This window comes from Neoarius graeffei, chromosome 16, assembly GCF_027579695.1.
Source record: "Neoarius graeffei isolate fNeoGra1 chromosome 16, fNeoGra1.pri, whole genome shotgun sequence".
NCBI classification, from domain to species: domain Eukaryota; kingdom Metazoa; phylum Chordata; class Actinopteri; order Siluriformes; family Ariidae; genus Neoarius; species Neoarius graeffei.
This window is the reverse complement of record NC_083584.1, coordinates 47,591,044-47,613,257: the sequence shown is the minus strand read 5'-3', so window position 1 is coordinate 47,613,257 and position 22,214 is coordinate 47,591,044. Positions and strand designations below refer to the sequence as shown.

The 22,214-nt window shown below is 43.0% G+C and overlaps 1 protein-coding gene across 3 annotated transcripts in view; it reads right to left on the bottom strand.

Moving 5' to 3' along the window:
• Positions 1-22,214, bottom strand: part of ints1 (integrator complex subunit 1) — a 105,387-nt gene that overhangs the window by 10,316 nt on the left and 72,857 nt on the right. For 2 of the 3 annotated variants that reach the window (XM_060943091.1, XM_060943090.1), the window contains 16 exons: positions 20,202-20,456; positions 19,762-19,921; positions 17,616-17,747; positions 16,764-16,944; positions 15,675-15,801; positions 15,421-15,551; positions 15,249-15,336; positions 13,255-13,502; positions 7,203-7,332; positions 6,914-7,047; positions 5,428-5,620; positions 2,918-3,039; positions 2,706-2,815; positions 2,501-2,617; positions 2,314-2,384; positions 2,137-2,228 (listed from right to left, as the gene is read on the bottom strand). In XM_060943091.1, the coding sequence (XP_060799074.1) occupies positions 2,137-2,228; positions 2,314-2,384; positions 2,501-2,617; positions 2,706-2,815; positions 2,918-3,039; positions 5,428-5,620; positions 6,914-7,047; positions 7,203-7,332; positions 13,255-13,502; positions 15,249-15,336; positions 15,421-15,551; positions 15,675-15,801; positions 16,764-16,944; positions 17,616-17,747; positions 19,762-19,921; positions 20,202-20,456 (2,291 nt within the window). The remainder of the gene's footprint in view (positions 1-2,136; positions 2,229-2,313; positions 2,385-2,500; positions 2,618-2,705; positions 2,816-2,917; positions 3,040-5,427; positions 5,621-6,913; positions 7,048-7,202; positions 7,333-13,254; positions 13,503-15,248; positions 15,337-15,420; positions 15,552-15,674; positions 15,802-16,763; positions 16,945-17,615; positions 17,748-19,761; positions 19,922-20,201; positions 20,457-22,214) is intronic. The other variant, XM_060943092.1, reaches the window with a different exon arrangement.

Genomic DNA, 22,214 nt, shown 5'->3' with positions numbered 1-22,214 from the left:
TGGAAAAACAAAGAGAGTTGTGCACGCGTGACTATGTTTTGTATGGAATGTCACTCGACCCCGCATTTGTATCTCCACCAACATGGCCGACATCCGGGTTTCTGTTTTGCTTTGACGTCACTTGCAAGTCAAGGACTGTGTGATACTGTGCCCTCTGCTGTTGAAACAACGCAATTACAGCTAGGAAAAACTAGCTTACGCAGCCTGATAATATCCAGCCATCCATCATCTCTAGCCGCTTTATCCTGTTCTACAGGGTCGCAGGCGAGCTGGAGCCTATCCCAGCTGACTACGGGCGAAAGGCGGGGTACACCCTGGACAAGTCGCCAGGTCATCACAGGGCTGACACATAGACACAGACAACCATTCACACCCACATTCACACCTACGCTCAATTTAGAGTCACCAGTTAACCTAACCTGCATGTCTTTGGACTGTGGGGGAAACCGGAGCACCCGGAGGAAACCCACGCGGACACGGGGAGAACATGCAAACTCCACACAGAAAGGCCCTCGCCGGCCCCGGGGCTCGAACCCAGACCTTCTTGCTGTGAGGCGACAGCGCTAACCACTACACCACCGTGCCGCCCCAGCCTGATAATAATCACGATCAATTTTTTTATTTAACTGATTCGAATCGTCATAAATTTGTATCTTGATTTATCATCACACAATGCCTACATCTCATCTCATTATCTCTAGCCGCTTTATCCTGTTCTACAGGGTCGCAGGCAAGCTGGAGCCTATCCCAGCTGACTACGGGTGAAAGGCAGGGTACACCCTGGACAAGTCGCCAGGTCATCACAGGGCACAATGCCTACATAGGTCAGAAAAAAAAAAAAAATATATATATATATATATATATAATATATATATATATATATAAATAATATTTATCACTTCTAGGACATGGTGGCTAAATTTTGCTTCTTTAGATTTGAACTGCAGCTACGAGGCTAATTTCACTAACCAAATCGTGCCGTATCGTGTACATGCACACTGAAATCATACTACACTCGGCCCAGATTGTGTTGAGTTGTTGGTAATCTCAGATAGACTTGTTTCATCTGGTTACCTTCAGAAACAGACAAGTATAGATAGATAGATAGATAGATAGATAGATAGATAGATAGATAGATAGATAGACAGATAGATAAACATATACAAGTATGCTGAACAACTGAAAACAGTTGCAGCAACCAGAAGCACTGTCTTCCAAACTGATTTGTTTATTTACGCCTTATTTAGCTATTTTATGAAATATTTTCACCATATTTGGTTTCAGGGCGGCACGGTGGTGTAGTGGTTAGCGCTGTCGCCTCACAGCAAGAAGGTCCGGGTTCGAGCCCCGTGGCCGGCGAGGGCCTTTCTGTGCGGAGTTTGCATGTTCTCCCCGTGTCTGCGTGGGTTTCCTCCGGGTGCTCCGGTTTCCCCCACAGTCCAAAGACATGCAGGTTAGGTTAACTGGTGACTCTAAATTGACCGTAGGTGTGAATGTGAGTGTGAATGGTTGTCTGTGTCTATGTGTCAGCCCTGTGATGACCTGGCGACTTGTCCAGGGTGTACCCCGCCTTTCACCCGTAGTCAGCTGGGATAGGCTCCAGCTTGCCTGCGACCCTGTAGAACAGGATAAAGCGGCTACAGATAATGAGATGAGATATTTGGTTTCAGTGAGCCAATTAATGTCTTGAGGCAAACGATTTAGACATGTAGTTTGTACGATGCGTGACTGGCAGCTATAAGCTTCCCTTCACCCAAACGTAAATTGATCATGAGAGACGGCAAAACTTTTGCGTGATTGTATTGATTAAGGTCCAGAAGAGAAAGGCGTCATAACGTTAAGAATCATGGTTTTGTCCAGTCCCTTAATGGTTACAGCACTGGGATGTAGTTTCCCAGCTCAGTTATAGAACTAGATGGGGGTGTGATCAAGTTACCAGCTTTATTTCTGACAAGACGACTGGATCATAAAAACGTGCTACAAATTCTGCGAACGTTTTATATCTTGGTTTTGTAATTCATACAGAATCCACAACAAAATGCGAAGGAAGATATGTTTAAGATTTAAAAAAAATGAGACCGGTGCAAACCACGAACACCAATCATTACTTTAATGACCTGAAGTCTGCCGGCTCACCTGGGAGTGTTCTGAATGCAGCGCAGCGCCAGACTGAAGGCCATGTTGCGACACAGTTCCTCAGGCGAGCTCATCAACCTCTGCAGATCATTCTGAAAGAACGCATGGTACATTAAGCCACAGAAAATTTCGCACTACACACATTCTTTCGTGATGGACTTCGTTAAACAGGCTTACCACAAAATACTGGATTATTTCCGGATTCCTCTTCGACTTCTCGTCCACCTCGGTCAAGACGTCCAACACATCTAACAAAAAAGTGACCATTTTCACATTCTTCGGAGTAATAAACCCAAGTTGAAATATGACACTGACTCTTTTTTTTTATATTTTTCCCCCCTCTCTTTAAAATAAAGGGTCTCACCTTCAATGGCTTCCCCTTCAGAAATCTTTTTCAGGTACTTGGTCATATCTGCTGAGCTGAGTGTTGTGGACGCTGAGATACTGACCAGAGGCAAGGAGCCGGAGGAGGAGTCCTCAGCTAGGAGCAGCCAGAGAGGACATTTTCAACATAAGCTAGAAATGGGTCATTTGGTTTTCATCAGGCTTTGAAATGACAGATGCGTTACCATCTCGGTCCTCCGCAGTGACGTCTGAGGAGCCTGTCTTTACAGGCAGAGTGAGTCCTGCGAGCAGGGATTTCAGCTGCACCAGGTCGGGATTCTCTGAGGCAAGACCCCTATAAAAGAGAGCGAGAGAGACGGGAATTTTCACACACATTCTTCTAAACACACACACACACATATATATAGATATACATATAAACAAATGCATATCTTACTGTAGAATATCAGAGTGCTTTTGAAGATAAGGCACAGCAGCTGCTGCGTCATGAGTAATGTATTTCTGAATGAACTGCACAAACTTGTTAATGACCGGCATACGGGATAATCTTCTGAAGTTCTGAAAAGAATAAAGGTTTGATGTAAAATTGTGAATAAGCTCATCTGAAAGGGAAAAAAAAATCTTAGCAAGTGAAAAAGTCATGAATATCTCCTCATTCAGCTTGTATTTCTTGTTAGTATAAATACGCAGGTGATTATAGAAAATCGCAAGCGTTGATTGGTTGAGAAATTCGGACCATTTCTTGATAATCACCCCGAGTGACTCGGCAAAATGGCGGCCAATCGCTTCGTCACTGTAAGTGAGGAAGAATGACAAATGATGAAAGAACATGCTGTTCCTAAAAGCACGAAAGATACTACAAGGTTTGGTCTAAAACTATTCAAAGGTCAGGTGGAATTGTGATTTATTTTATTGATTTCAAAACAAAGCATTTTAGGGTGTATTCAGACCAGGATAGTTCGATAGTTCACTTGCTTTGGTCCGAACCAAATGTTTTTTTTTTCATTTTGGTGCGGTTCGCTTTCACACTGTACATTTTAGTAAGCGGACCAAAATCTGTCAACAAAGCCACGCGCCCTGAGGTCGTTCAGCTATTGGTCAGAGACGACACACGCACAAAGCGCTGTTCTGGGGAGCGCGTGAATCCCTTCTCCTTCATTTTCTCACTGAATACAGCAAACACGTCGGCATTTTTGTGTGTTCTCTCCAGAAGCTCAGATATGTGGACATCTGCCCATATATCCACAAGGGTACGCGTTTCTTCCTCGGCCCACGTTTGCCCCCTACTCATTTTTTGTACTCTGTAGTCTAGCCTACCACTGGTCTGAATGACTGAACGACTGTTGTAAGGTTCCCTTGACAACCGAAACAGTGTTTGCACTTTGCGGTGGAGTGTCAAGACTCTGTTTCCCATAATGCTCGACAAACGACGGAAGCTCCCGAGGTACAAAAAAGCAAAACTGTCGGATTAGGTCCGGTCTGCTTTCACACCTCCAAAAGGTCCGCACCAGGGTTCCTTTGGTCCGGACCAAGTCCGACCTTGCAGCTCGGTCTCGGTCTGCTAGTTTGGTCCGGACCAGAGTTCGGTGGTTTGTATTCAGACCAACCCAAAAGGTCCGGACCAAGGGAAATTTGGGTCGTTTGGTCCGGACCAAACAACGTAGGTGTGAATACACCCTTAGGCGATTCGGTGTAAATAAGTGACAAGTCTGCGCTGTGCCTTTATTACATTTGCATGCTGCTTTTGAAGTTTGAAATAAAGACTCGGTGAATATCGACCTCGACTTCATCTCAGTTAATATCCACGTCACCTTTGGCGAATCGTTCTTAAATACAAATTTATACTAAACCAAATACGAGATTATTAATCCTAGACATTTTTAAACTCGTTTCCAGCTTTAAATTTTCTTATTCTATTTCTAATTTTACTTTTTTTTTCTAGAACTAAATACTTCAAATTAGCAGAATTATCTTACAAACTATTTCCAAGCTTGAAAAGTCTTGAAAAAAGTTTAATAATCTTATACTTGGTTGAGTGTAATCGCCTAATAGGAAATACTAGATAAATATGACTATATTCAAGATATTTTGACTTAATGTCACCTTTAATGATGCATAAATAAAACCTGATAAATACTTATATGTTTAAAAAAAAGGGCTTTTTTTTTTTTAAGAAAAACTCGTTTTTGTGGTATTCATTCACAATCAGACCAAAACGGAAGCTCTTCAGTGTTTTACACGTCTACATTAGTCACGAATAACTACATACAGTTTTCTCCGAGTAACAATAAACCCGTCTCTTAACAAAACGAATATTCTATATTTGAGGCTTAATTTTACAAAACCCTTTAAAAACACCACCACCAAGCATCTGTAGTGTACAGGAGTTTCACCATCGAGAAACATTTTGACCCTGGAATGAGAAAAGTCAGAGAAAACCTGTTCATGCTTTATATTCTTTTGGATCCTCTGAATCAGTCGTCCCATTTTTTATAAGACAACTATTACAGATATAGAGCTGAATTTTCAAATAATTTCTGACTAAAAATTTAATGCGTGTATTCTGTAAAAAGTGTTTTGCATGAATGCATCATGCAGTAGACTAAGATCGAGTCGAAAAATTCCAGCGTATTCCTTTAACGTCTATGAAAAAGCACTCATGTATTTACCTGAAACCTTTATAACTGTATTAATACAATGGTTTAAATCTAAGAACCAGCACCAGTGCTTGCTATAAACTCAGGTTTGGCTGTCCATGTTAATCAGAAACTTGGTATTGTGGTTTACATGCAGTAGTCATTTCCAGTTCCTTCAGTAGTCAAATATTTTTCAGAACATGGAGGTCTATAACCACAAAACTCTGTGATCCTTCGAACATCTGAGAATAACTGATCGTTGGCCCTTCCCTTCTACCAAACGGACATGAAGAAAATCACTGCACAGTACCTGTAGGACTTTAATAAAGGACAGCAAGCAGTCCTGCAGCGCCCTCTGGTGGTCTGGATGAAAGACTCGTGGCTGCAGCAACTCCAGGATCGCCAGTACATCACTGAAGAAGGTCAGATGGTGCTGCTGCCTGAACTCCTGCAGGTTCAGATGGATCCGGCCATGCAAGAGAGCAGCAACCATAGGCAGGTGTCTGGAGGTGGGAGGGGGGCAGGTGGGGGGGGGGACATGACAACACACAGAAGGGGGGAGGGGAAGAGACACAGAAGGGGGGAGAGAGAGAGAGAGAGAGAGAGAGAGAGAAGGGGAAGAGACAGAAGGGGAGAGACAGAAGGAGAGGGGGAGAGACACAGAAGGGGAGAGAGAGAGGGGGGACAGACACAGAAGGGGGGAGAGAGAGAGAGAGAGAGAGAGAGAGAGAGAGAGGCGGGACAGACACAGAAGGGGCGGGAAGACACACAGAAGGGGAGAGAGAGAAGGGGGGTTGGAAAGACACAGAAAGAGAGGGGACAGACACACAGAAGGGGAGAGAGAGAGAGAGGGAGACAGAAGGAGAGAGAGGGGCAGACACACAAAGGGGGGCACACACACACACAGAGAGAGAGAGAGAGACAGAAATAGACAGACACACAGAAGGAGAGAGAGCGAGAGAGGGGGGAGAGAGAGACACAGAAGGAAAGAGTCCATTAATACAAATAACTATATACTAGAGCCCGACTGACATAGAATAATTATTATTATTATCAGAAGACTTAAAAATCTGATAACGATATATCAGTCAATATTCTTTTTTTTCTTCTGCCCAGAAACACATAACATAAACAAAAAATTTTTCCTAACATTTGCTATGTGTAGTTTTTTTTAAGAGGCCTCAACAAGATAACACGACATAATGCAGTTCAAAAATTAAATATAATATAAATACAGTAAATTAGAGTCAAACAAAAATCAGATCCATTACAAATTATAAAGTATTATAACTAACGAACATGAAAGTGTGTGTGTGTGTGTGTGTGTGTGTGTGTGTGTGTGTGTGTGTGTGTGGTGTCAGCCTGCCATATGAACGTCAAAGAGAAACTATAAATAAAAAAAAAATGTAAAAATCAAGCACAATTGTCATCCTTGAAAAAATGTTTTCTGCTTGGGTCAGCTGATTGTTGTGATTTGTGCTGTTCCAAACTCATGTGTTGCCAACAGCAGAGTTGCAGTAGTGTGCCCTCTGGTGGACAAACTACACAATAAAAACCACTCATAACATGGTTAAAGGATCCATCTTTCATCTCACCATTTCTTTTTAACTGTCATTATAAACGCGTGACTGATTTATGTGCATTTGACTCATATCGTCCGGTAATATCGGCACCCCAAATTTAGAGGTTAGAGTCTCCTAAATACTGCTTTTCAAGCCAGTCACTTGTAGGGGATTGAAACGCAGACAAAAGCAAATCCTGTTATTACTCTATGACATGTGGAACAGTAATAGCACCTGAGCAGAAGTACAGGGTGGGACACCGCCAGCCTCCTGCAGGCCAGGGTAGCATCAGACACGCGACTCTCTGCCGATTTAGAATCGCCGGTGTCTGCCATAAGTGTGATGAGACGATGCACCAGGATGTCCAGCTGCATAGGAAAACAAACATTTATGAAGAAATACATTTATCAGAAAAACTTTGACCCAGTGAGAACATACTGATTAAAAGTCAGTTCCTTCTACACCAAATTTAAACGCTTTTCGGTTTATGGTTGAAACGCGATCCCAGCAGACGTGCCAGTACCTTGCAGGTGCTTCCATCAGCAGCGGCCTCTCCGCTCAGCGTAGCGTCAGGCAGACGCACGTGCTGGATGACCTCAGGGAACTGGAGGTATATCTGCAGCAGCAGGTTCTCACACCTCCTGCTCATCACACTGCAAAAGATGTGAAAATGCTTCACTTTCTCACAATCAGTCTAACAACGCTGGAACTTCCAGTTCCAGTCACAGGACTCGTGAACAGGAACGCACCTTCTTCTGTATACTTATTATTATTCAGAAATCAGTTCGAGTTCATGAACAAGTATTCGACTGACCCCTGGGAAGGGGATGAAGCGCGTTTTTAATATGGCATAATCAAGTAGCATTTCCTACTGTAATTAAATTTTGTTCATGTTGCTGACTGGCGTTGGGTAAAATTCAAATTTCATATATATATATATATATATATATATAAAAAGTTAAGCATTTTAATATTTAGGGCAGAGTGTTTGAAAATCTCACTGAAGTAACAAACATTATATGACAATGTAAACAGTAATGCATGTTTCTGTGTTTATAAGGTAATGCAGGTTTATAATAATCTAAAAGCCACTACATGCCTCAGCAGTTTCTTATTATGTGGAGAAAATCTTAAAGTGCTGATGACACGTTTTTGACATCTTTGGCGATGTTTTATAACATAAAAAGTAATTCCCGATGATCCATATATTAATTCACGAAGGCGCCTATTTTACAAGTCATGATAAAAAAACGCGGCTATTTGGGCAAATTTGACAGGGCTGCAGCACCCAGGAGACGGAGGAGGAGCTATATGACGTCAGCGAAAGAACCTTCCTCCTAACTTACCAGTTTGTTGTTGATGCGACAGGTGTTCAGTTTGTCATTATTAGTATTACTATTATACATTATTTTATATATATATATATATATATATATATATATATATATATATATATATATTACACATACACTGCTGAAGTTTTCCAGCCCAAAATATGTTCAAAACCCACCAAAATGCACTTGAAACCGCTCAACTGTGCGGGATTCCTCCCAATCTGGCAACACTGCCAGTATTCCGGAGGGGGTCTACTAGTAGCTATGCCGGATCCAAAGACAGTCCTCCTGTCAGAACATGTGTTGTGAAATGACATAAGATAAAGGTACGTAGAGATATAGATTCTACATGATAATCATAAATGTAATCATAAAGTCGGCGTGATCTCAGTCATGTAGTTGCTTGTGAAAGCTTGTGGCTTTCATGTAACTGCCGCCTAGCAACGAGAGGCAAAGGGTAAAGAGGGTAGACTATCATAGATTCTATTCGGAAGAGATCAACACAATTCTAGACTCCCAGAAGAGGAAGAGCTAGCACTAGAGAGTTCACCGGCGTTTTCATGCGCCATTTCCATTGAGTAGAACCAGAGTAGAACAGCCAGTGAACCGCAGCGTGTTCTTCCGCTGACGTCACAACATGGCCGCGAGCCACGGACCCAGTTTCTTGCGCTGTGCAATTAAAAGTTGGATATTTGCGTAACAACAGCTTCTTTTCACGTAATTATAACAGAAATCTAACATGTTTGCCATGTTGTATAGTTTATTTAAGAAATTGCATAGAGTCATGTTCGTGTCATCAGCACTTTAAACGGTATTGATGTCTCATCTCATCATCTCTAGCCGCTTTATCCTGTTCTACAGGGTCGCAGGCAAGCTGGAGCCTATCCCAGCTGACTACGGGCGAAAGGCGGGGTACACCCTGGACAAGTCGCCAGGTCATCACAGGGCTGACACATAGACACAGACAACCATTCACACTCACATTCACACCTACGCTCAATTTAGAGTCACCAGTTAACCTAACCTGCATGTCTTTGGACTGTGGGGGAAACCGGAGCACCCGGAGGAAACCCACGCGGACATGCGGAGAACATGCAAACTCTGCACAGAAAGGCCCTCGCCGGCCACGGGGCTCGAACCCGGACCTTCTTGCTGTGAGGCAACAGCGCTAACCACTACACCACCATGCCGCCCACGGTATTGATGTGTTAGATTAAAATCTAAAATCATCATAACGTTCATTAATCCCATGATTCCTTTATTACAAACCTAAAATTACATCCAAAAATATTATCTTCTGTGCCATGAAGGCAAGCCAGAATCAGCGGACTGGATCTAAAAATAATAATTTACATGTAATGTTAGATTACTCACAAAAAATCTGAATACAAGTGTTGCCAGGCAAAACAAACCTCGTCCGGCAGCACTTATTTTATACCTATATGTTGATAATGATAATATTTCTCAATCATCAGCTGTCAGGTTATAGTCCTATGAAAATCCATGACCTTGAGTTTGACATTCCAAAGTCATTCAAGGTCAAGGTGCCAAATGAAAGCCCATATGGCACTTCCTATAAGTTGATAGTGGTAAATATCTGTCTACCATCAACCGTTTTCAAGTTACAGCCCTCTGAAAATCCGTGACCTTGACCTTTCATATCCATGGTGCCAAATGAAAGGCCATATAGGAGTTCCTATACGCTCATAATAGTAAACATCTGTCTATCGGCAACCGTTTTTGAGTTATAATGGAAAATACGTTATTTTGACCGAAAGGTTGACCTTTCTGGTGACCTTGACCTTCACCTTGACCCGATTACCCCCGAAATTTAATCAGGTAATCTACGGACCATTGCCCACCTGCTCTGAAAACCTGAAGTCAATCAGTGCAACCGTCTGGACTAGACCCTGAAGCCGCCGCCAGGCGCCATTTAGAATTTGAGCCGCCGCCAGCCAATAATTTTGTAAGCCAATTTGAGCCGCTATCTAATAAAATTTGGCTGAGCCACTAAGAATTGTGTACATCAAATAATGGGTTTATCCACATCATGAGCTACAAGAAAAGTGACACAAACATGATCAACTGTACACACTAGTAGTAACACAATAGAGACGTATAGGCATACACTGTAGAGATTTAGAACTGATATCACAGCACAGAGAGCCACCACAAGCTTGCCGTTGTGACTACCTGTCTGGCTTCCCGCCCCTCATACCGTTACCACGATACACTGGGGAACCCGGGAACCCACCCAGAGCATCAATCGACTCCGATATCGACGAGATGGCTGCATTCTTTGCCGCTGCTGAGGGAAAGTGTAAAGGTATTTTTTGTTTGTTTCACATACTTCGAGATTGATAAAAAAACAAGTACTCCACCACTCTACTTTCATCATAGTAAGATAGCTGCCAGTCCTTCACTGGTCATTGCTAGTGAGAGTAGATAGCTAGATGCCTTCCTCGAACAATCCAGATTAGCTTATTATTAGCACTGAACTACAATCTTGCTAGATTTATATTTACAATGAAGTGAGAGACCAGGGGACCTGTGGTAATTTGCTATTTATTCCCCCCATTTGTTTGATCCGTTCGCCCGGATATATGCCACACAGTGACGTCCAGTATCAGCCATTTGTAGCCATAAACATTTTGGTGGCTGCAGCAGCCATTAAGGTTTTGGCTGAGTCAGCTAGCCAGCCAATAATTTCATCAGCCAGCCATTATCCTGAAAACAAACGGCTTCGGGGTCTAGTCTGGACGCTAAATTGTTAACAGACAGACACACAAACAAACCGCACTGATTACAATTCCTCGCCCCGCTTACTCCATCACAGGTGAGGTAATAGTAAAATACATATCTGTTTAAATGATTTTTAATGAACACAATAACGTTAGGCTACATATATCCATTCATCCATCTATCTTTTTTATTTGTACATAAGTTTGTAAAGTATCTTGACCCATCTTGTGTATTATGGATCATTTTGTGTCGATTCACAACTTATAATCCCAGTTTACTGCATTTCCAAAGTCCAAATATAGAAAAGTTGCAGACCACAACTGCACTGCTCTCTGTACGTCACAATATTGCCAGATACGGCTATTCTTTTTCATATTTCTCACTAACTCAGACTTGTTTACCCCAAATTTGCCCTGTCAGTAGTCTTGCAGTATCTTGTCAGTAGTTTTGGTAAGCTCATCTCATTATCTCTAGCCGCTTTATCCTTCTACAGGGTCACAGGCAAGCTGGAGCCTATCCCAGCTGACTACGGGCGAAAGGCGGGGTACACCCTGGACAAGTCGCCAGGTCATCACAGGGCTGACACATAGACACAGACAACCATTCACACTCACATTCACACCTACGGTCAATTTAGAGTCACCAGTTAACCTAACCTGCATGTCTTTGGACTGTGGGGGAAACCGGAGCACCCGGAGGAAACCCACGCGGACACGGGGAGAACATGCAAACTCCGCACAGAAAGGCCCTCGCCGGCCCCGGGGCTCGAACCCAGGACCTTCTTGCTGTGAGGCGACAGCGCTAACCACTACACCACCATGCCGCCCCCAGAGCAGGAAAATAAACATCGCAATTTTTTGGGAATGAAATTTTCATTTAATTTTTTAAAAAAGTATCATGGGAAAATCAAATTGTGAACCCAATATCATGAACCAAATTGTATCGTGAATTGTTTCATGCCTACTGTACTCTTGCATGCACTTAAAAGAAGAAGCAATAAATACTGACTAGACATTGTCCACCCAACAATTCCTGTGTGTTATGACTTGACAGAAAAAAGCATAGGATAATAACTGGTCACAGGTCTGACCGCTGTTCTCTTCCATTCTTTGGAGAGTAATTGAGGCCTACCAGGGCAATAATCGAGCTCTCAGGCAGCAAAACACAGAGAGAATGCCAAACCAAGAAAACTGGTAATCCTACACAAAGCTAAAGATGGCAAACATGGTTTTATATCCTCCCTCATTCTTACCGCGACCTCCGTGACCAACACGATCGCATGATTCCCAATTTGTAATAAATTCATGACTCATGAAAATGCATCGGGTTAGCAGTTTTAGCAGCTTCACTTGATGAAATCCAACATGGATTTATTTAATTCTAATTGCGACTTTTATGTCAGATCAATGTGATTAAAAAAAAAAAAAAAACATGATTCTCGTTGTTAACTTCTCTCGCCTGACCTTGACCAAACCCTCACCCTCGTTATGGAGTTTTAATAACTAAAGGCAGGATGATAAGAGGTGCTGGCCTTTGGCAAAAGGAACTGCCCTGTAATCTCTGACAGTCGCAGCATAAGGAAAAAGTAGTCAGGAGAATTAATCCTCTCTGCCTTCATCAGTCTGTGGTGAGCAAATGCCTTGATATCAAAGCACGAGCGATTCCTATTCTTACTTCGCTACAAGAACTAATTACGCTGTGTGCGCTGCTTCTAAACTACAGTTCATGACAGACAGGGTATTCATGGCACAGAACATCAGCTCCACGCATGAAGAAACATGAATCGCTTTAAAAGTACTGAACGCAAAACTTGGGGAATAATGAACTCCGTATGCTTCTGGGGACATTTCTGTTTGAATCTCATCTCATCTCATTATCTCTAGCCGCTTTATCCTGTTCTACAGGGTCGCAGGCAAGCTGGAGCCTATCCCAGCTGACTACGGGCGAAAGGTGGGGTACACCCTGGACAAGTCGCCAGGTCATCACAGGGCTGACACATAGACACAGACAACCATTCACACTCACATTCACACCTACGCTCAATTTAGAGTCACCAGTTAACCTAACCTGCATGTCTTTGGACTGTGGGGGAAACCGGAGCACCCGGAGGAAACCCACGCGGACACGGGGAGAACATGCAAACTCCGCACAGAAAGGCCCTCGCCGGCCACGGGGCTCGAACCCGGACCTTCTTGCTGTGAGGCGACAGCGCTAACCACTACACCACCGTGCCGCCCATTTAAATCTATTTCAAGTATTTTAGTGGTGTCTATAACGTTGACATTATTTAAAATAATGAGCAGTTTCTTTTATACGATCGTTTGGATTTTTTTTTTTTTGGGGGGGGAAGGGCGCCAATATTTCCAGAGTTGACGCTACGTTTGGAACACCACTGCAGGAGTGAAGTCTCCAATTCCTGCAGCACTAAACAGTGAAGGAAAGTCGTCGCTGGTCATGTTCTGCTGGTTATGTTAGCAGACGGGAATGTAGAAATCATACCTGTCCCCCCACTTCTTGATGCAGTTGACGAGGTACTCGCAGACGGTGTGGACATTCTGGGGGTCGCTGTAGCAGCAGCTGTGCAGCAGGGGCAGGCGGGACTGGATGAGAGAACAGGAGGCCTGGTCCAGCGTTTCATCAGCTTTGCCTGTATCTCGCCAGCTCAGCTCGGACTCCCACAGGATCAGATCCACCAGACTGATCAACTCATCGCTGGTCAGCTTCAAGACAGACTTCTCAGTGCGTTTCTGGAAGAGGAGCAGTGTGATTATTGTTCGTTTAAAGGCAGAGTCGGTGATTTTAGAGAAATCTGCAAGTGTACGCTAGGGTTTGAAAGCATCCAGGAGAAAAATCCCACCCCCTCCCTTCAAAACACATGAACGCGCACTGCCTGACTACTGTTGGTGGACAAGTCCACGAGACAGGGCGTGGAGGGGAGGAGCCTAGTGCATCGTTGTCATATCCAACCACCTCATGCCTCGCTCACATGTAAGAAAACACCTAACAATCATAATGGAAGTAAACAACGAACATGGCTATTGTTCATACTTAGCGCTGTCGACTAGCTTTAGCAATATGTCTGTCTAGCCTTGTGGAAGTTTCCGGTCATGTGCAATGAGTGCACGGACAGTGTGTGTGCAGGTCGACAGGCAGGTAGACCATCCAATTATTTCACTCAGATCAAATGGATGGGCTTTTTACAGCCCTACGACAGCCACAGATTCCAGATTTTATTTCCTTTTTTTGTCAGAACATGTGATTTATTCATTGCTATCGGGATGTAAAGAAAATTCAATACATACAACAAAAATGCTCTAAAAAAATTGCATCCCCTTCCTTTAAATTGAAATTCATTTGTTTTTATCCCACGAGGACCATGTTAGATCCAGAGCTGCAAAGCTTGCCAGTTCATCTCATCTCGTCTCATTATCTCTAGCCGCTTTATCCTGTTCTACAGGGTCGCAGGCAAGCTGGAGCCTATCCCAGCTGACTACGGGCGAAAGGCGGGGTACACCCTGGACAAGTCGCCAGGTCATCACAGGGCTGACACATAGACACAGACAACCATTCACACTGACATTCACACCTACGCTCAATTTAGAGTCACCAGTTAACCTAACCTGCATGTCTTTGGACTGTGGGGGAAACCGGAGCACCCGGAGGAAACCCACGCGGACACGGGGAGAACATGCGAACTCCACACAGAAAGGCCCTCGCCGGCCCCGGGGCTCGAACCCAGGACCTTCTTGCTGTGAGGCGACAGCGCTAACCACTACACCACCGTGCCGCCCCCTCGCCAGTTCAATGGGCGCAATTAAAAATAAAACGAAAGCAAGAGCTGATATGGAAGATAAACAGTTCATGTTTTCATGAACCCAGATGCATCCAGAAACAAAAACCTCTCATAAACTAAAATGTAAACAGATATTTTACTGGTGATGATCAGATTAGATTAGATGAGATGTGTGCTAACACTATTCAGTCTGTGCCAAACTTGTCGGACAGAATGGAGAACGAAATACACAGATTCCAAAATAAACAGAGCAAATATGAACTATGAAGAAAAAAAAAAATTTAAGTGCTAAATTTAGCTGCATCTATCTGCCCCAGAGAGACACGGAAACTGGGGGAAACCCGTGTCCTGGTCTCAAGCAGCTTTGTGTGTGACTGCAGTGGTGTAACCCTTCCCTTGCATCATCAGAGGGAGGTGATATGATGCAAGAAGAGGAAGCACAATTAAATCCATTAGAATCACACATTCAAATAATTTTTATTGAACGTGCAATTTGCTGCACAGTCAGCAGAGGGCTCCACAACTGCTCTTTTCAATACATAAATATTACTAATATCGTAGATTATGTTCCTCCTGGCATGGCTTTCATGAACTTCCACTTCCATTGCTGGTTGAAAACGTCTGTATTGTATAAAACCAGCTGCTGATTCACATGTCGCTGATCAGAATATTATTTTAATTTTTGTGGCCTGCGTCCTACCTGTGGAGTTTTCTGATCTCTGCCTTGCCAGATGCGCGGGATGTGACTGCAGGCCCACAGGAAGTCCAGAGCTGAAGAAGGGTCCACACTGGAGGAAATTAACCCATCAGATGACTCGACTCGTGGCTTGTATGAAGCATGTGTGTGCAGCTGGGAAAGAGTGTGTGCTCACCTGTGTTCTTTAGGCTTGTTGAGCAGCGTGGTGATGCACTGGTGTAAAGTGCTCCAGTTGGACTGGTGAGTGAGCAGAGCCAGCAGATAGGGCCTGTAGGAAGGGACTGCACACACTCCAGAGCCTTTACCCTGTTTAAACACACACACACACACACACACACACACACACACTGACTAAAATATTTAAATGAGGAAATGCAGAGGGATTTGCCCACACAGACTGGATATATACAGATGGGCAGATATGGGTACCTTGTTCACTGAGAAGAGTAATTTCTGCTGGAGGTCCGAGCACACAGAGGTCACCTCCGGGTCAAGCAACTCCAACCAATCAACCAATAGCCCTGAGCTAGAGCTGGTTCTCTTCCTCTCAGAAATGCTGAAACACACACACACACGTTATTAAAATTCTTTATTAACACTGACCACCACACTGGCTCTTATAAAAGCTCTATCTAACCACTGGAGTAGAAAAAGAACAGCACTAAAATAAAGAGCTAAGGTATGCAGTTCTATGCTACTCTACACAGAGTACTAGAATAAAATGTTCGCTTAAAGGAACAGTCCACCGTACTTCCATAATGAAATATGCTCTTATCTGAATTGAGACGAGCTGCTCCGTACCTCTCCGAGCTTTGCGCGACTTCCCAGTCAGTCAGACGCAGTCAGACGCGCTGTCACTCCTGTTAGCAATGTAGCTAGGCTCAGCATGGCCAATGGTATTTTTTGGGGCTGTAGTTAGATGCGACCAAACTCTTCCGCGTTTTTCCTGTTTACATAGGTTTATATGACCAGTGACATGAAACAAGTTCAGTTACACAAATTGAAACGTAGCGATTTTCTATGCTATGGAAAGTCCGCACTATAATGACAGGTGTACTAACACCTTCTGCGCGCTTCGGCAGCGCATTGATACGGAGCTCAGATATCACTGGTCATATAAACCTATGTAAACAGGAAAAACGTGGAAGAGTTTGGTCGCATCTAACTACAGCCCCAAAAAATACCATTGGCCATGCTGAGCCTAGCTACATTGCTAACAGGAGTGACAGCGCGTCTGACTGACTGGGAGGTCGCGCAAAGCTCGGAGAGGTACGGAGCAGCTCGTCTCAATTCAGATAAGAGCATCTTTCATTATGGAAATACGGTGGACTGTTCCTTTAAGAATAAACAAACAGCCATGGCAAAATTCCTGAGGTATGAGGGCTTACAAAAAGAAAAATAAAACAAAAAGACATGAACGTTAACTGATACAACAACATTTTCAGATTTTAGATTATATTAATACCATAAAACAGTATGGGATCGAGTGAGCTTGTCTTAGGCATCGACGTTGCTTACGTTTTAGATTCTGCCTCCAGCTTCACTCCTCTCTCCTCGGTCTCCTGGAGCAGCAACAAGATCACCATGGCAACAGGGCCAGCTGTGTTACCAGGGGCGCCTGTCTCCATGCCAACAGTCATGAGTAGGGACAGCAGTTCTTCCAGGTATGGTGACTTCACCTCCATTAATCCCTGTAGAACTAGAACACACACACACACACACACACACGCACGCAAAATAGCATATATAATACAATGCGGTTTCTATTCTGACGATTGCGAAATGCTCCCAGGCTGCTCAGAAAAACAACCCAGCAAAGCCCAAGGCCAATCCCACACAGCTAAACCCGAGATCCTCTGTAATTGCTTTCTCCAGTAAACCTCCAACCCTCCCCCCCCCCCTCACAGTCTTACCAAAAACCTTTATAGCTTTCATACAATACCACTGATGGCCAGCAAAGCTCTCCCTGGACATAAACAAGTCTGAAGAGGCCTTGTGGGATTTTTCTTCCCCCTGTGTGTGGCTGTTTTAATCTTTGTGCTGGTTTGAATTTAGATGTCGAGGCCAAAGTCATAAAGAGAAATAAACACAAAGCCACAGCTCAGAACACAGAGGTTTTTGGAGAAAGTGAGTAACGCTGCGATCGGGCTCCAACAACAGCACAAGAATTTACAACAGCTATGAAGATGCTGAAGCAGGGGTTCGAATTCAAGCAGGTTCATGGCCATCTTAAGTGAAATGTACAAATCAGACCAAGTAGCCATGACAGAGCTGAGAAACAGCATTTGTTTTGTCACGTTATGATTCTGAATGAATGGATTTGTTGAACAGCGTGTGGGCGGATGAAACTAGGCCTTTCGGATGAAGTACCTTTCCTGATGAGTTCAGGCTCGGCATTGCATTTCTCTCCAGCTCTTAGCAAGGCGATGATGCCCCTCACAGCCACCTCGGAGTCTCTCCTGTATGCGAGTGTGTCCGCCAGGTGCAGGAAACCTGTACGTACTGACACCAAGATCGTTCACGCAAGCATTACTAATGTGGCTACATGTGAATCAAAGTGCTGCTCATCAGCAAAACTAAACCCAATCCTGCCTCAAACTGTTAAACTTAATAATAATAATAACTAATTTTATTTAAAAGCGCCTTTCAAGACACCCAAGGTCACTTCACAAAAAAAAAAAAAAAAACAGGCAATGCAATTAATAAAAGTATTAATAAACAAAACTTACTTACTTGGTATATTACTTACTATATATTATATTATTCACATATATAGTACTATACTTATAATATACAGTGGTGCTTGAAAGTTTGTGAACCCTATAGAATTTTCTATATTTCTGCATAAATATGACCTAAAACAACATCAGATTTTCACACAAGTCCTAAAAGTAGATAAAGAGAACCCAGTTAAACAAATGAGAGAAAAATATTATACTTGGTCATTTATTTATTGAGGAAAATGATCCAATATTACATATCTGTGAGTGGCAAAAGTATGCGAACCTTTGCTTTCAGTATCTGGTGTGACCCCCTTGTGCAGCAATAACTGCAACTAAACATTTCCGGTAACTGTTGATCAGTCCTGCACACCGGCTTGGAGGAATTTTAGCCCATTCCTCCGTACAGAACAGCTTCAACTCTGGGATGTTGGTGGGTTTCCTCACATGAACTGCTCGCTTCAGGTCCTTCCACAACATTTCGATTGGATTAAGGTCAGGCCTTTGACTTGGCCATTCCAAAACATTAACTTTATTCTTCTTTAACCATTCTTTGGTAGAACGACTTGTGTGCTTAGGGTCATTGTCTTGCTGCATGACCCACCTTCTCTTGAGATTCAGTTCATGGACAGATGTCCTGACATTTTCCTTTAGAATTTGCTGGTATAATTCAGAATTCATTGCTCCATCAATGATGGCAAGCCATCCTGGCCCAGAAGCAGCAAAACAGACCCAAACCATGATACTACCACCACCATGTTTCACAGATGGGATAAGGTTCTTATGCTAGAATGCAGCGTTTTCCTTTCTCCAAACATAACGCTTCTCATTTAAACCAAAAAGTTCTACTTTGGTCTCATCCGTCCACAAAATATTTTTCCAATAGCCTTCTGGCTTGTCCACATGATCTTTAGCAAACTGCAGATGAGCAGCAATGTTCTTTTTGGAGAGCGGTGGCTTTCTCCTTGCAACTCTGCCATCCACACCATTGTTGTTCAGTGTTCTCCTGATGGTGGACTCATGAACATTAACCAATGTGAGAGAGGCCTTCAGTTGCTTTGAAGTTACCCTGGGGTCCTTTGTGACCTCGCCGACTATTACACACCTTGCTCTTTGAGTGATCTTTGTTGGTCGACCACTCCTGGGGAGGGTAACAATGGTCTTGAATTTCTTCCATTTGTACACAATCTGTCTGACTGTGGATTGGTGGAGTCCAAACTCTTTAGAGATGGTTTTGTAACCTTTTCCGGCCTGATGAGCATCAACAACGCTTTTTCTGAGGTCCTCAGAAATCTTCTTTATTCGTGCCATGATACACTTCCACAAACATGTGTTGTGAAGATCAGACTTTGATAGATCCCTGTTCTTTAAATAAAACAGGCCGCCCACTCACAACTGATTGTCATCCCATTGATTGAAAACACCTGACTCTAATTTCACCTTCAAATTAACTGCTAATCCTAGAGGTTCACATACTTTTGCCACTCACAGATATGTAATATTGGATCATTTTCTTCAATAAATAAATGACCAAGTATAATATTTTTGTCTCATTTGTTTAACTGGGTTCTCTTTATCTACTTTTAGGACTTGTGTGAAAATCTGATGTTTTAGATCATATTTATGCAGAAATATAGAAAATTCTGAAGGGTTCACAAACTATCAAGCAACACTGTATAATACTTACTTGGTATATTAACCATATAACAAGATACATAACACAATGCTCATGCGAGTTATAGTACTGCTAACTACTCATCCACTGAACGTGAACCATCTTGTTGAGGTCTGCTCACCATCGGTGATGCGGTGCTTGTGAGAATATCGTGCAACCAGAGACTTCAGCAGGTTGCTCAGCAAGCCTGCCTCCAATGCAGAGCTCTCCAACCAGGTCAACATCTGCATGACCACCTTAAAGAAGAGCGAACTGAAAGCCACATCCTGGGATGCAGTCTGCTGACAGAGAGATGGACGTGTCAGTCCAAGCAATGATCAGTGCTGAGAAAGGGTAGGTGTTCTGTAATCATACGATCAGCACAAAGAGATGCCTTTTGGTTGTAGGACATCATTTTCCGGGATGATTTCCAGGACTTGCTATGAAATGCCTGCTATTGTTCATCTTAGAATGATATTGTTGTACCACTACCAGAACGTACTCCTTGGTAAAACACTACTCGAAATTCCCTTAACTGGAAAGCTAGTCAATAAATTAATAAATACTGAAAGATTTTCCTACCTGGTAGAGGTGAAGCTGGCGCAGTAAAGGGCACGAGAAGGCATGGTTATGGTGCATCGTTACGACCAGTGGTCCAGCGTGGGCCGACCCAAGCAAGGCTGCTAGGGCCTGCAAGACACGTGCAGCTGTGCCACCCTGCTGGCCCCGTCCCTGTCGTGCCCGCAACACTTCCTGAGCGAGAACTTGCTGCAGGGCCAAAGCCAGAGGACGGGATGGGGGTGTGGGCCAGCGTGGGTCTATCTTCACAGGAAATAGCTAGATACAAAAACAAACAAAAAAATAAAATAATAATAATTAAAAAAAAACCCAGTCTGATACATTGTTCGAGTACAGTAAACAGCTTCCAAATCCAAGTTTGGTCACAGTTATCTCACCTTCACAGTCAAGCCTGGTAACAATTCAGTACCATTCAACATTTAATACAAAATTCACTAAGAATAAGAAACAAGTCAAGGTCTGCATCAAAAAAGCTCAAGTCCAAGTCATGGATGAACAAATTCAAGTCAACTTTCCAGTAGGGTTGGACGATATGATGATATAATATGGATATTGTGATAAATTATGTCACAGTTTGATTACCTGAGATTCAATGGATATTGTTTAAAATAAGCTGAATTATAGATTGACTGAAAGCAGCTTATTTGGTGTTAAAGTTTGCATTTCAAAGTATCAAATATTTTTCTTTCTGCCTTTTCAGCAATAAATGTTTGTTTTTATAGACAAGATTTTTTTTAATACAAAAAATAAAATTATTAAAATGTTGAAAACAATCCATTTGTTTTAAATTCACAAAGCAATCTGTGAGCAAATACTATATATTTGCTTCCAGATTGCTTTGTGAATTTAAAAAAAACTTGATTAATGTCTTCAAAATTTTAATAATGAAATCAAGATGTGAAATTTATCTTCTCGTGTTGAAAAATATATCACTCGTCCACTGCAATATGTTTACCACTTGGAAGATTAACTTCGTATCTTCATGCAACCATATTTTGTGTCTATATATATAATATATAAAAATATAACAGTTGTATGAAGATATGAAATTTATCTTCAAGTGGTAAACATATTGCAGTGAACGATATATAAAAGTGAAAAATATATAAAAATATAGAGTTTTCAACACAAGAAGATAAATTTCATATCTTGGCACCACTGTGTAATGTTCTTTATTCTTTAGTCAGCAGGAAAACACTGGGAGTGATGTCATTGGAGTGAAATGTCGGGAATCATTATACATACAGGACACTTTTTTGATGGAATAAAAACGTGTTCTATTCCCTTCTCGCGGGTTTCATTCATTTGGTTTGATAGCATGTAATATTGTTTGCATATCGCCTTATCCTAGGTGCATTACATCACTGTACGCAGTGGAGAATGAGCGTTGAATATGAGTTACGATATTGCATGGTTGTCAAGACAACATGACGTCACATGTCGGAGACATAAAACTTCTGTGCTAGCGAGCCACGGTGACAATTTGTAAACAAACATGGCCCCGGGTTCGCTTCGTTAAATACGGAAGATTTGAAGAGAATTTTGAAAAAGATGCGCTGAACACCTGAAAGGAATGTGTATGTATCTAATCTCATCATCTCTAGCCGCTTTATCCTGTTCTACAGGGTCGCAGGCAAGCTGGAGCCTATCCCAGCTGACTACGGGCGAAAGGTGGGGTACACCCTGGACAAGTCGCCAGGTCATCACAGGGCTGACACATAGACACAGACAACCATTCACACTCACATTCACACCTACGGTCAATTTAGAGTCGCCAGTTAACCTAACCCCTGGCGACTTGTCCAGGGTGTACCCCGCCTTTCGCCCATAGTCAGCTGGGATAGGCTCCAGCTTGCCTGCGACCCTGTAGAACAGGATAAAGCGGTTAGAGATAATGAGATGAGTTAACCTAACCTGCATGTCTTTGGACTGTGGGGGAAACCGGAGCACCCGGAGGAAACCCATGCGGACACGGGGAGAACATGCAAACTCCGCACAGAAAGGCCCTCGTCGGCC